General features: G+C 43.5%; 1 protein-coding gene across 1 annotated transcript in view; it reads right to left on the reverse strand.

Moving 5' to 3' along the window:
* Positions 1–6,381: 6,381 nt before the first annotated feature.
* The window catches only part of NPSR1 (neuropeptide S receptor 1), a 70,488-nt gene continuing 63,118 nt past the window's right edge, over positions 6,382–13,751 (reverse strand). The window contains exons 7-9 of the mRNA XM_033165532.1: positions 13,568–13,657; positions 8,702–8,882; positions 6,382–6,548 (exon numbers count right to left, since the gene is read on the reverse strand). Coding sequence (XP_033021423.1) covers positions 6,461–6,548; positions 8,702–8,882; positions 13,568–13,657 — 359 coding nt within the window. The 3' untranslated portion in view covers positions 6,382–6,460. The remainder of the gene's footprint in view (positions 6,549–8,701; positions 8,883–13,567; positions 13,658–13,751) is intronic.

The following is a 13,751-nucleotide window of genomic DNA, read 5'->3' on the forward strand; positions in this document are numbered from 1 at the left end:
AGGACTGTTATGTTTGGTGTAAATCACATGAGTCTGAGAGAGAGTGTGGGAAGTTTGCTTTATCTCTTCCGTCTAAGTGTTGTTATTGTATGTTTTAGTTTCACTTCTGTCGTGTCGCAGTTCTGTACTCTTGCTTGGAGAACACAGACACAGAAATGGAGTCTCTGTATATAGACTGTAAATAAACATAGTTTAGCACTACAGGTGAGTCTTTCTTCTTGCTACGTGATGCTGGAAGACCTGTGTGCACTCTTCATAAGGAAAGGGTCACAGATTGATTCCACTCTGGACTGAGGGATGTTCCAGCCAGAGAGGGCCACTGCGAGGACTCTCCGGAGTCTTGGGGAGTTTGCTGTCTGCCCCAGAGAGTTATTCCCAACAATAAGGTCACATTACGGTCATGTGCAATTGGATATTCTCCCACGCTCTATTTCCCGAAAGGATAGTTCGTTGGGAACCCTTTTGGGTAAAATTGTGTCTAGAAAGGAAGCTACTAAAGCAGTAATATCTTTGTCCTGATCTGCCAGGAGAAACCTTATTTGGCTTCTTCTCGGAGTTGTGAGCTGGAGGTCCACAATTTTGCTCAGCATCAGTTGGCGAGGTCTACTGTGTAGAGAGCAATCCAAGATAATGTGGTCTATTGAATCAGTCACACAGGTGGGCTTGATATGGGGGTATGTGAGAATCTGCCTTTGGTCACTGCAAAGGAGAAAGCATTTTGTCTCGCAAGCATAAAGGCTCTTCGATGGGAAGGGAGTAGTAGATCCTTTAGATATCTGGCACCGGTTCCGTAGTATGTTGTGATACCTAAGGCCCCTGGAGAACAAGATCTCGGAGTATGAGATAACAAGTGCTGTCTTTCATGCCCATAGAGCCGCTGCTTGATTAATTGAAATATGTGATTTCCGTCACATACTTCAAGATATATATTCTTTAAAAGAAATTGAGGCAATGCATTCATAGAACATATTATGTAGCAGAGTCCGTGGACATCTCCAAATATCCATGGATCTGGAAGATCCTGTTCCAAAAAAGATGGGGGCAGGGAGTGCAGCTGCCACATGGGTGGGGACAACATTGTGTGTACGATGAGGAAAACGGGACTAGCTGATCCGCAGGCTCCCTTCCAACTTTACAGTTGTAGGATTCTCTGATTCTCTGGCTGCAAGTGTCATACATCATGATGGTTTATGATACTTACAGTGTTGTCACATTGCTATTGGACACTGTGGCATAATAGGTTTTATTTTTAAATTTTTGGGTAGGATTTTAAGTATTGTTGTATACTACATCACCTTGTCGACAAAGGTCCGTATAGTTAAAGCTATGGTTTTCCCAGTAGTAATGTACGGAAGTGAGAGCTGGACCATCAAGAAGGCTGATCGCCGAAGAATTGATGCTTTTGAATTATGGTGCTGGAGGAGACTCTTGAGAGTCCCATGGACTGCAAGAAGATCAAACCTATCCATTCTCAAAGAAATCAGCCCTGGGTGCTCACTAGAAGGACAGATCCTGAAGTTGAGGCTCCAGTACTTTGGCCACCTCATGAGAAGAGAAGACTCCCTGGAAAAGACCCTGGTGTTGGGAAAGATGGAGGGCACAAGGAGAAGGGGGCGACAGAGGATGAGATGGTTGCACAGTGTTCTCGAAGCTACTAACATGAGTTTGGCCAAACTACGAGAGGCAGTGAAGGATAGGCGTGCCTGGCGTGCTCTGGTCCATGGGGTCACGAAGAGTCGGACACGACTGAACGACTGAACAACAACAACCCAGATGAAGGGCGGCCTAGAGATCTAGTGATGATGATTGTACCAGCTGTATATTTATTCTGTGTTGTTGTTGTTGTTTTACATCATAAATTGGTATATTTATCTTTGAAGGCAACTTCTTTGTGGCATTAAGTGAATGATCACACCTCTGTTGGGGTAAAACAGCACTTCTGGTCTACCTTCAATGTCAGGTCAGTTCCTTCAAGTGCCAACTTGAGGGATTAAGCCACTAGGCACTCTTTGTTTTACAGCCCTTGACCCTAGTAAAATTAATAGATGTGATGGAGGTCAATAATTAATAGACTGCATAATAAAATAAATAAAAGTTTATTTTATTTTAAATTAAAAGGCATACAGACCATTTCAACAAGTCTCACTTTGCACAGGGAAGCAAGTCTTACAGCAAGAGAAACAAAAAGCAGGTTGTAAATATATATACAGCAGATTTTAAAACAAAGTGATGTTATAAACTGTCAAAATACTGGGAGGGACTTTACAATAAAATAAAATAAAATAAAAATAACTTGCCTTGAAAATGAAGGGGGAAATGAATAAATGGATTTGTTTTTATTTTAGGAAAGGGGATCGCCTGAGAAAGTCGGGGGGGGGGGAGAGTTTCTGTCAGTGTCACCATGGCAACCATAAAGCACAAACCCTGCATGCACTTGAATTGTGAACAGAAGCTTCAGCCAAGGCTGGATTACAACAGAAGCCAAGATGAAAGGGGGCACCAGTGTGCATTACAATTTGTAACATCTGAGGCCATATACATATATTAGCCCAGCATGTCTATGGGAAGACTAACTGTTGGGTCATATCATGTTTCCACCTATTATTATTTTTTTAATAGCAATTGTTGCAAACAATTCCTTAAAGACATGTAGGACGGAGCTCCCAGACAAAGCGCAGTTTAGCAATACCTGGCCCAAACCATTCTCCCAGAGTGCAGCCACTTTTCCTGCTTCCTCCCATTAGCCTGCCAACTTAAAAGCGAAGGTGAATGGAACACATGTTGGCAGTGGTGTAGCAAGGTCAGGTGGTATCCGGGGCAGAAAAATTCTTCTCTCTCTCACACACACACACACTCTTTTTTTTTTTTTTTTTTTTTGCTGAGACAAAGTTGTGGAGCTTTCTGGGGGCAGCCAGAGTTGTTGAGCTTTCTTTTTTGCGGTGCCTCCGAGGAGTCCGCCCACTGCCTTACAGCTGAGGGAGAGGCGGCATACGTACGTTTTGGCAGCGGGAAGCTTGTGCGTGCCAAAGCCACAGCGTCTCTCACAGACGTTGAGTGCTGCACAGCTTTTTGTCAACCCCCCCCCCCAGAGGTGACACCCAGGGCGAACCGCCCCCAACGCCCCACCTTGTTCTGCCCCTGCATGTTGGCATGTCACTATAGGGCAGGCTTACATAACTTGTAGCTTTAAGTCAAACGCCGCCCAGCAGCCATGAATTGTGGCTTGACAAGCTCCTGCCCTGTTTAGAGTAGCAGTCAGTCAGCAAGGCTGGCAGGTCAAATGAACTTTAGGTGAGAGCGAACTTCTGGGAACTTATTTGAAGTAGAAAAGAGGCAACTCCAAAGGGAAGAGGAACATTCCTGTAGACGTGAGAGGTCCAGGAATGATTTTTGTGGCGTTATAACGGGTTTCTGGGGTTGGAGCCCAGAAATACTGGAACAACAATGTTGGAAATTACAACAGCAATTTGACTTGGAGTTTGAAGTGGGGATGCCTGGTGATGAAGAATTATTTCCCTTGAATAATAATAATAATAATAATAATAATAATAATAATAATAATAATAATAATAATTTATTATTTATACCCCGTCCATCTGGCCGGGTCTCCCCAGCCACTCTGGACAGCCTCCAACAAATACCAAAATACAATACAGAGTCACAAATTAAAAACTTCCCTAAACAGGGCTGCCTTCAAGTATTTTCTAAATGACAGGTAGTTGTTTATCTCTCTATCTCCTGATGGGAGGGCGTTCCACAGGGCGGGCACCACTACCGAAAAGGCCCTCTGTCTGGTTCCCTGTAGCTTTGCTTCTCATAATGAGGGAACCACCAGAAGGCCCTCGGTGCTGGATCTCAGTGTCCAGGCTGAACGATGGGGGTGGAGACGCTCCTTCAGGTATACAGGACCGAGGCCGTTTAGGGCTTTAAAGGTCAACACCAACACTTTGAACTGTGCTCGGAAAGAGTTCAGCAAAGACACTTTGGGACATGGCTTTCGTTTTTCGATATCAAGGAAAAGAAGACATTCTGGACAATAGTTTGGGAAAAGGTGGTGGGGAGGCCTGGTGGGGGAATGTGATGGGAGGAGAGAAAATGGTAAGAAGGGGGGTAGGGTGAAAGAATGTATGTGAGTACTAGGAAGGCTTGCCACGGTAGCCCCGACGTCAGAGAGTAAAAATGGATTTGGACTAGAGAAGAAATACTTAGGTTTTTTATGATACAGTATTCGTTTAAGATTTTATAAGGTTTGAATTAGAAGCAATAAGCAGCAGTTTTATGGAACTTAGAAAAGAAAAGTTTATAAGAAATTAAGATTTGTAATATGAAGTGGTGTTTTTATTTTGATTTAGAATTTAAATGAGATATGAGGTTAAGATAAAGAAGAATATTGATGGTGAATGTATTGTTAGAATAATCAGAAAAGTTACTAAAGTAATTTAGAACTGAACGTAAGAGAGAGAACGGGGGAAGTCCCTCAAATAAGATTTGGAACAAGATTTAACTTAATAGTTGCTGTGTTCCGGTTTGTAAGGTTTGTATTTGTTTTTCTTTATATTTTGTTGATGTTGTTTGTGTTTCTGTTTTTTCTTTTTGAATGATTGTTATTATATGTTGTTGTTAGTTGTATTTGTTCTGTTTAATGTGGAAAACCAATAAAATTCTTTGGGAAAACAAAAACAAATGAACTTTAGGTGGGCCACCATCGATGGCTCCACCCAGCAGTTGGGTCACAAGTAATTATTATTATTATTATTATTATTATTATTATTATTATTATTATTACTACTACTACTAATTATTATTATTATTATTAGGCTCCATCTCAAAGCAACTGTCTGGATGTATAACTGATTCCTTCTTATTCATTTGTTTTGGATTATACCTTTCTTCTTGAGTCAGGAATTGCAACAAATCCCATTTTTTTTCTGTGTCTGCCAAGGGGGGGGGGCATGGCTAAGATTTAAATGCCACGTCCTTGCTGGGCTGAGGGGGCTTAGCAATTTGTGACTTGCCTGGATTGCTTTGGTTCTCTTCCTGACAGCTAACTCTGAATGAGTCTTCACCCTCCACCTCCCGAGACCTACTTTACTGTAATGGGGAGAAGATCAGCAGCCTTCCCTATTTTGGAAGCTTTCCGGTGATTGGATCCGGAGGTCAGAAGATCAGATGAATTTCTTTGTCCTCAGACCACCGCAACAAAGTTTGACAAAAGGAAAGTAACATCAATAGAAGTTAACCCAGACCCAAAGAAAACCAAAACCAAACTTCAAATCTCGAATTCAGGCCTTTAATTAACATATAGTAAAATAAAAGATTGAGATGAAAAGGAATTTAAACAAATCTGAATGGAATTAAGCAAAACCTAAATGAATAGGAGCAGGAAGAAAACTTAAAAATTTGAATCCCCCAGACAAGAGACACATCATTCTCTCCTCTCACAAGTTACCTCTGGGTATACAACAGTATATAAATTCAATTAATAACAAACAAACAAACAAATGTTACAACAGATGGAAAATGTGCAATCTTCATAGTGGCATATTGTTCTTGTCCACTCAGTAGGTAAACCATAGACTCATACCTCTCCCATCACTGCGTAAAAATTACAGGTAGGTAGCCGTGTTGGTCTGTTTCAGTGTATCTGAAGAAGTGTGCATGCACACGAAAGCTCATACCGAGAACAAACTTAGTTGGTCCCTAAGGTGCTACTGGAAGGAATTTTTTTTTATTTTTTATTTTGTTCTGCGTAAAAATTGTTCCAGATGTTGTTCTCTCAGCGCATTATACAATGGGCAGTATTTTCTGGTGAAGCCTATATAGGAACATAGGAAGCATGCTTTATATGGTGTCAGTCCCTTGGTCTATCTAGTTCAATATCGTCAACACTGACTGGCAGTGGTTCTCCAAAATTCAGAGATGGAACAATCTCAACCCTACCAAGAGATGCTGGGGGGTTGAATCTGAGTCCTTTTGCCTGTAAAACAGATGAGCTACCACTGAGCCACAGCAATCCCCCAAATGGGGCAGCAGGGATGAAGTGTCTTGACGTGCGTTGGGAATGTCCTCTTCTCGGAAAGGAGAGAAAAGGCGATTCCTCCTCTTTGGCCATCAAAGGGTCTTGACGATTTAGGTGACAGTGTTGTGTGAAAACGAGCTGTGCGGTACCATGTAGAAATTTGGCATCACCTTTTTCAAAATAAAATATTCCCGTATGGAGAAAAGCTATTTACACTGAAGCATACTGCTGAGTGGATGCCCCTTTGCAATGTCTCTGAAAAGCCAAGGACTGGCTGCAAATGTGGTACAAACCATGGCAGTTCTGCTTGGCCACCAGGGTGTACGAGGAATGATCTTTGCTCCTCATTCCTCCCTCCTTAAATAATAGATTTCCGAACAAGGATGAGGCTTCCATTTCACCCCTCAGACTCAATGTGGCCTTTATAGTCACATATCAACTCTAAATATATTCCGGCTTGGATACCGCTTGCATCTCTTGCCCTTCAGTTCTTTCTCTGAAAGTGACCAAATTTCCTGATTTTCTTCGCCTAGAGAACAAAGTAATAATAATAATAATAATAATAATAATAATAATAAACAACTGAAAAATTGAAATTAATTCACAGTGATGCGTACTTGTTCCTTTCTTATCTGCTAATTTATATGTCTAGACTGGGGGTGGCTAACCCTGGTCCAGGGGCCTGATCCTCTCCTGCTTGCTAATATTTTGCCCCCCCCCCAGTAACAGTGGTGGCACTGGCGTAGGAAGGGCGGGGCGCCCTGGGCAGCGGGATCCCGATAGGGTTCCATCTCGGCATGTCCCGCCCCCAGAATGCGCTCCAGCCCCGCCCCCACCTGCTTCCCGCCCCCGGTGCTGGAGCATGAAGCTCCGCCATTGAGTGGTGGCAAAAAGAGGGAGTAAACATAGAACTGTGTGAGTGTGGAAAGGTTTAAACCACTCCACCCAACTTAGCTGCTCTCTTGCCCCCCTTGTATTCTGCAGTACGTCATTGATGCAATGATTGCAATGAATCTAATGAATCTAATGTAAAAAGATATTCAGGTTTAGGAGAAGATTAATTCAAACATGAATCAGAATTCATTTCCAGGAGGTCCAAATGCAGTATAAAAGGGATGCCTCCTGAATGGTTACAGCATGGGCCATGTGTACAGCATATGAGCCACATAGTTTTAAAGAAAGTCCAACAGAGGTCTAAACATGCCAGTATCAAATACCTGTGTGAAAGCAATGCCATGAGCAAAATTAAAGAAGGGGTGTTGGAGGAATTGGACTTGGAGGAAGGGGTTACTTTTCTTCATGAGCACAGATCACCCCATGTATGAGATAAGATAACAGGTGCAAGGCCTGTCAAACCAGTAGCTACGGCAACAGCCCAGTGCTGGCAATATACCGTATTTTTTGCTCCATAGGGCGCACCACACCATAGGACGCACCTTGTTTTTAGAGGAGGAAACAAGAAAAAAGATATTTTTCTGGTTTTCCTCCTCTAAAAGCCCTGTTTTTTTGAGGATCAGCTAAAAGTTTTGCAGCTTTTTTGCAAAGGGGGAAAAGCAAAGAGGAAAAGCCCCATTTTTATGGGGTTCAACGCACATTTCTGAAATATCTTAAGGAAAGGGAGCCGTTCCTGCTGTTTCCAGACAGATAATCTAATCAGCCAGTCACATGTAGCTGGGGAAACAAACAACCTCCCTCTGCAGCACATTCAACAATGGAGGGCGGGGCTGAAAGGGAGCTGGGACTCTTATCTCTCTCCCGATCTCTTGCTGATCAGCTGCTGAGCGGGGTCCTTTCAACACTCCCTTTTCTCTTTGTAAAATAAAAAGCATGATCCTCTTTTGGCCCCTGGGCAATTCAGCTCCAGGGACCACCATTCGCTCCATAAGACGCACAGATATTTCCCCTTACTTTTTAGGAGGGAAAAGGTGCGTCTTATGGAGCGAAAAATACGGCAAGTGATTGAGGTAAGTCAGCTCAGGATGCTGGGGTCTTGTGCTGTGTGTCGAAGTCAGTCTTGAGAAGTGAGTCAGAGTCAGTGTTACATCTTGAACTGCTGAAGCCTCAGAAATACGTTGTACATGTGTATATATGTATCTGCAATGCCTACAAGCTGTATGCATATATCAATGTCTGGAAATGTATTACTGAAGCCTTTTGGACCTTAAGCTGCCTCTGTGTGTGATGGGAAATGAGGGCAACTTCTGTTACGGGAATATCTTACAACACTGTAAACTGGACCACCCACCCATCATTCCATTTCATCAGGTGTTCTGTAACGTTTCCCCAATTTTAATACATCAGTGCGTCTGGAGGGGCACTCTTGCACTATTGCAGACCAAAAGCGGGACAAGACTCCCCCTCTTTCAGAAATTTGTGCTAGGGAAAGTTGCAGGATTCTAGCAGGAAATTGTAGGCCACACACTAATTGGAAATGAAGCAGTGTGTCTGCCCTGAAGCTTTTGCAGCTGCAAACAGTATTGAAAGCAAGATCATTATGAGCACAAATCATAAATGCAGAATAAGAAGGACTTCAGGATGGGGTAAGCTGTATCTTCTAAAGTCTTCTGCTATAGTCCTATTACTCACCTGGTGAGCACAATGTGTAACCAGGCAATTATTTGGTAGCATTTTTTGCCCATATAAATCCCATTAAAGGGGGGAAAAACTCAAGAAGTCTAATACCTGAAAGCATCACAAAGGGTGTTGCTGAAAACACAGTATATGATGGGGTTGATGGCGCTGTTTAAAGATGGCAGATTCTGAATAATCACTGCGGCGTAGAAGCGTTCTTTTGTTTCAGGGAGGACGCTGAAGTTGTCCAGAATGTCAAAGAGGAAGTAAGGACTCCAGCAGAGTACAAAAGCTGCAAGAAATCAAGGAAATGGTTTGAAAAGTGTTCAGTTTTAATGGGGAAAGTAGCACTAGGAGATCCGGGCAAAATTGGCTTGTCCACTCTCACAAGTGTTCTGTTTTTCTCGCTAAAAGGGGGGAATTGCTTTGAAATCTGGTAAACTTTTGCATGCCGGTTCTATGCAGAACCAACCTGTTGAGTTCCTGCAACACCTGCTGAAATCTCATCTATTTAAGTGCATGAGCCCCATCTGTCCTCTGTTAATGGGATTCAGCTGCAAATATACAAAGCTCTTTAAAAAAAAAAAGAAGAAGTAACAACTTATTTTAATGGATGGCCATCATTAAATACTGAAAGGACTTTGCTTTCTAAGCTGAGAACCTCAAAGGCATCCCTACATCCACCTCTGGTTCTCAAAGAAGGGAACTAAGTGTCTCTCTTTGCATAATCCTTTTGTTGCAAGTTCCCTGAGGTTTATCGGCAAAGGATCAGGAATACTGGACCAGCCTTATTTGCACATCCCATCTGCAAAGAAGAAAACGTGTGGCAAACACTCCTCCTGTTATATTAGTTTGCCAGTCCCTCTGGACTAACCCAGACAAACGAAACGCTGAGCCACAGCAATATAATCACATTAAACACAGATGTGTAGCCAATTAAATCATTATCAAATGCCAGGGACTGCTTTCTCCTGTGTCCCCTTGCATTAACAGCCAGCCTAATCGAATCAATACAAATTCCAGCACCTAAGCCGGGGATTCTTCAGTTTTGCATTTGATAGCACCTGTAGCAAATGCATATTTAAGTTTAAATAAGAAAAAAAGGAAGCCAAATAGCTTGGTTGATGGAGGTCACTTCTTCTTTATGCTTGCAGACAGGCAGATTAAAAAAGAGAAAAGCTTATATGGAAATCGAAGAGTGTAATGTTTGCAGCATATAGTTTGCATAAAAAAACCTCTGAGGTTCAATACTTTGCATCTCTAGGCAGGGCTGCGAAAGACTCCTCAAGAACTCAATGGCAGATCCACACTGTAAAGTTAAAGCACATTCAATGCACATTCAAAGCACATGGCACCCTCCAAAGTATACTGGGAACTGTAATCTAAATGGCCCAGTATACCTGAAGGAGTGTCTCCACCCCCATTGTTCTGCCCAGACATTGAGGTCCACCTCCAAGGACCTTCTGGCGGTTCCCTCCCTGCGAGAAATGAAGTTTCAGGGCCTTCTCGGTAGTGGCACCCACCTTGTGAAACACCCTCTCATCAGATGTCAAGGAAATAAACAACTATTTGACTTTTAAAAAACATCTGAAGGCAGCCCTGTTTAGGGAAGTTTTTAATGTTTAACGCTGTATTGTGTTTTTAATATTCTGTTGGGAGCCACCCAGAATGGTGGGGAAACCCAGCTAGATGGGAAGGACATAAATAATAAATTGTTGTTGTTGTCCCTCTCACAGAACTCCACTTCCAAGCACACTTAAACTACAGTCCTCGGGATTTTTTAGGGCAGGGTTTCCCAAACTTGGGTCTCCGGCTGTTGTTGGACTACAACTCCCATCATCCCTGACCACTGGTCTTGCTAGCTAGGGATGATGGGAGTTGTGATCCAATAACAAATGTGGACTCAAGTTTGGGAAACCCTGGGGGTAGCCATGTGCTTTCAATGTGTGTTGAACACACACGTTAAATGTATGGTACTGATCTGCTCCCAGAGTGTCTCGGCAAGTTAGGGCAAATATTGAGCTCGATCTTAATCGTGGGTGCCCAGATGTTGCTAGACTACAACTCCCATCATCCCTAGCGAGCAAGACCAGTGGTCAGGGTTGGTGGGAGTGGCAGTTCAGCAATATCTGGGGGCCCAAGGTTGAGAAAAGGCTGATTTAGATGGACCAGCAGCCTGACTTAGTACAAGACAGGAGTGGGGAAATCAATGACCCTTTCAAAGTTGCCACGCTCGAACTCTAAGTAGTTTTGGGTTGCCTTGGGCAAGATAAAGCAACTAACAAATGTAATAAAGAAAAATAATACATAATAAATTGGGGGGTGATGGAAGTTGTGGTCTAGTAATATCTACAAGAAGATCAAACCTATCCATTCTCAAGGAAATCAGCCCTGAGTGCTCACTAGAAGGACAGATCCTGAAGTTGAGGCTCCAGTACTTTGGCCACCTCAGGAGAAGAGAAGACTCCCTAGAAAAGACCCTGATGTTGGGAAAGATGGAGGGCACAAGGAGAAGGGGACGGCAGAGGATGAGATGGTTGGACAGTGTTCTCGAAGCTACGAACATGAGTTTGGCCAAACTGTGGGAGGCAGTGAAGGATAGGCGTGCCTGGCGTGCTCTGGTCCATGGGGTCACGAAGAGTCGGACACGACTGAACGACTGAACAACAACAACAAATATCTGGAGGCATAAAGGTTCCCACCCAACTTCCCATGTCTCTATCCTGGAACTTATAATGAGCTTTGGAATTGTGTGGGACTGCTTCTTTAAAGCAACTGTTAAAATCAGGTTTTTCATTAGTAGTAGTAGTAGTAGTAGTAGTAGTAGTAGTAGTAGTAGTAGTAGTAAAAACTGATTTTGAGATAATTTGCTTTGGTTGCTTTTGTGAATTTGTGTAACCGACCGAAAGGTGGCACAGGAAAGTTTGAAATAATTCAATAAACAGTTTGAAGCACAGGGACATACCAGGAATGGGAGTTGTGCAACCCCCAGTAGAACTATTTTGTTGCTATACGGGTGGTTCTAAAGCTTGTAGAGATTTCAGGGACTTGGCAAAGCATGGGGGGAAATGACCCTACTCTACGGAGAAATAAGCACTCATTTCATATTTCATGGGGGTGGGAGGGAGGCAGAACAGAGTAGACAGAACAGGACTTGACTGTGTCGATGATAAAGGCAATCTGTGACTGTGTTGCCACGGAAGGATGCTTTAATTGCCGTAGAAGCAATCTCAGCTATATCCGCTGGGTGAGTCAATCTTTACTGCCGCACACCAGGCTAAACAAAACAGATTCCAAAATGCTGCTTCAACCTATCTCAGAAAAGGGTCAGCAGTAATGATTGCATCTTTCCAACTTTCGCATTTCTGTCTTGCCACAATTTAAGCGGAGAAGGACCCCTGCACAGGAGATATGAAACCAGTAGATATAGTAGTCAAATCGTCCCCTAGATTGTATCGTTTCAGACTACGGGGGGTGGATTGAGTATTTTCGAGAAAGCCACAATACATTTTAAAAAAAATCAGCAATCCCTTTCCGGCAGTTTGAACAATTACAGCCCAGGAATAGTTTTCTCACTTTATCTGCTGCTTGTGTAAACAAACTAGGAATATAAGAAGCGTCTGCTGGAACAGGCCAATGGCCCAGCACCATAGCTGTCAAGTTTTGGATTTGAAAATAAGGGATCAGCAGTCTCACCTATCCCGGGGACAGTCACATGTCAGTGGTGGGCGGAGTCAGAAGCAAAAGTGGGCGGAGCATCAATGTAAACTCCAAGCGGCCTCAGGCTCGGAGTGGAGCAAAGAGGAGGGCAGCCAGCAAAGAGGAGGGCAGCCATGTGCTCCGCGCGATGGAGCCCCATTGTCTTCTTGTCTGATCCCATCAAAACAGGACAGGAAGCAGCAGCTGCTCAAAGGCAGCCAGGCTCCGCCCGCCAGCTAACCCTATTGGCCGGCTGAGGGGCTCGGCGGCAATGGACAGGGGCTGATGCAGAGGGAGGAATACACCCCCCTGTAAGCGCGGGAAATGGCTCCCTCTTGCTTTGAGGGCTGAGGCTTTTCTCTCCAAGTAGGCGAGGTCTTTCCACCCATTCCCTGGCCAGCAGGGGAGGAGCTGCTTCCATTAAAAACGGGAAATTTAAGGGAAATAAAAAATAAGGGAGAGCAGCGGGATACTGCTTGAAATAAGGGAGAATCCCGGGGAAAACGGGATACTTGACAGCACTGCCCAGCACCCTGTTCGCACAGATTGTCTGCACATCCCTCCCTTGCTCTCGTCCCTATTGGCACTTCAATCCACGTTGAATTAAACTACAGTTTCTTGCCCAGTCTAAAACAGGGAAAGGTCACTTGACTAATCAAGATCTCCAATCAGAATCAAACTGTGGTTTCAGATCCTGGATGGTAAACTGGCATTAAATCACAGTTTCCTTATTTTGCAAGTAAAGAGCTGGCCCAAGTGTGTGTGTTGGATGCAGACTTGGTGGTTTTATGAACCCAGGAACTTCACAGCGAAACCAGCCCATTATCCACTCCGCTTGTCATAGCAGATATAATCCTTGGGAGAAGGTCAGCATACAATAGCTTTTTAAGAGCATCTCATAATTGAATCTTGAAGAAACCTGGGTTACTAAGCAAGCTAATGCTGCTTTGTCTTATGGTTAGGCTTGTCTGCAAAGTTTTATTTTGGTGCAGAGGTTGGGGCTTCTCAGCCACGGAAAACCTGGTTTGCTTTCTTTAAAAATAAGAAAGCAAAACAGTATACATTCCTGCTTGAGTAAAAATGTGGCTATCAAAGGCTGAGGCAGCCAGAAGAAGCTCTTGCTCTGGCAGCAGAGGTGAAATGGATGGAATGAATCTAACACCACAGGGCAGGATATCGACTCCAACACTCTGGAGCTTTTCACGGAGCCATTTTTAAAAAAATGAAGTCTTCCACTGGTTGCTGATGTCTAATTAATTGGCATATGTTGTCACTTACCAAGAATTATTACCACACTGTACTTGATAGCTTTGATTTTAGCCTTTGATATGAGTCCCCGATGGCTGTAGCTAGCACAGAATTTGCCGTCTGCAAAGAGAAGAGAGGGGGGAAATAAATTTAAGAAATGCATAGCCATGAATGGAATGCGTCACCTCCGTCATCAAACTGACCCCAAAAGCCC

Source organism: Lacerta agilis, chromosome 12 (genome assembly GCF_009819535.1).
Source record: "Lacerta agilis isolate rLacAgi1 chromosome 12, rLacAgi1.pri, whole genome shotgun sequence".
In the NCBI taxonomy this organism is placed as follows: Eukaryota; Metazoa; Chordata; class Lepidosauria; order Squamata; family Lacertidae; genus Lacerta; species Lacerta agilis.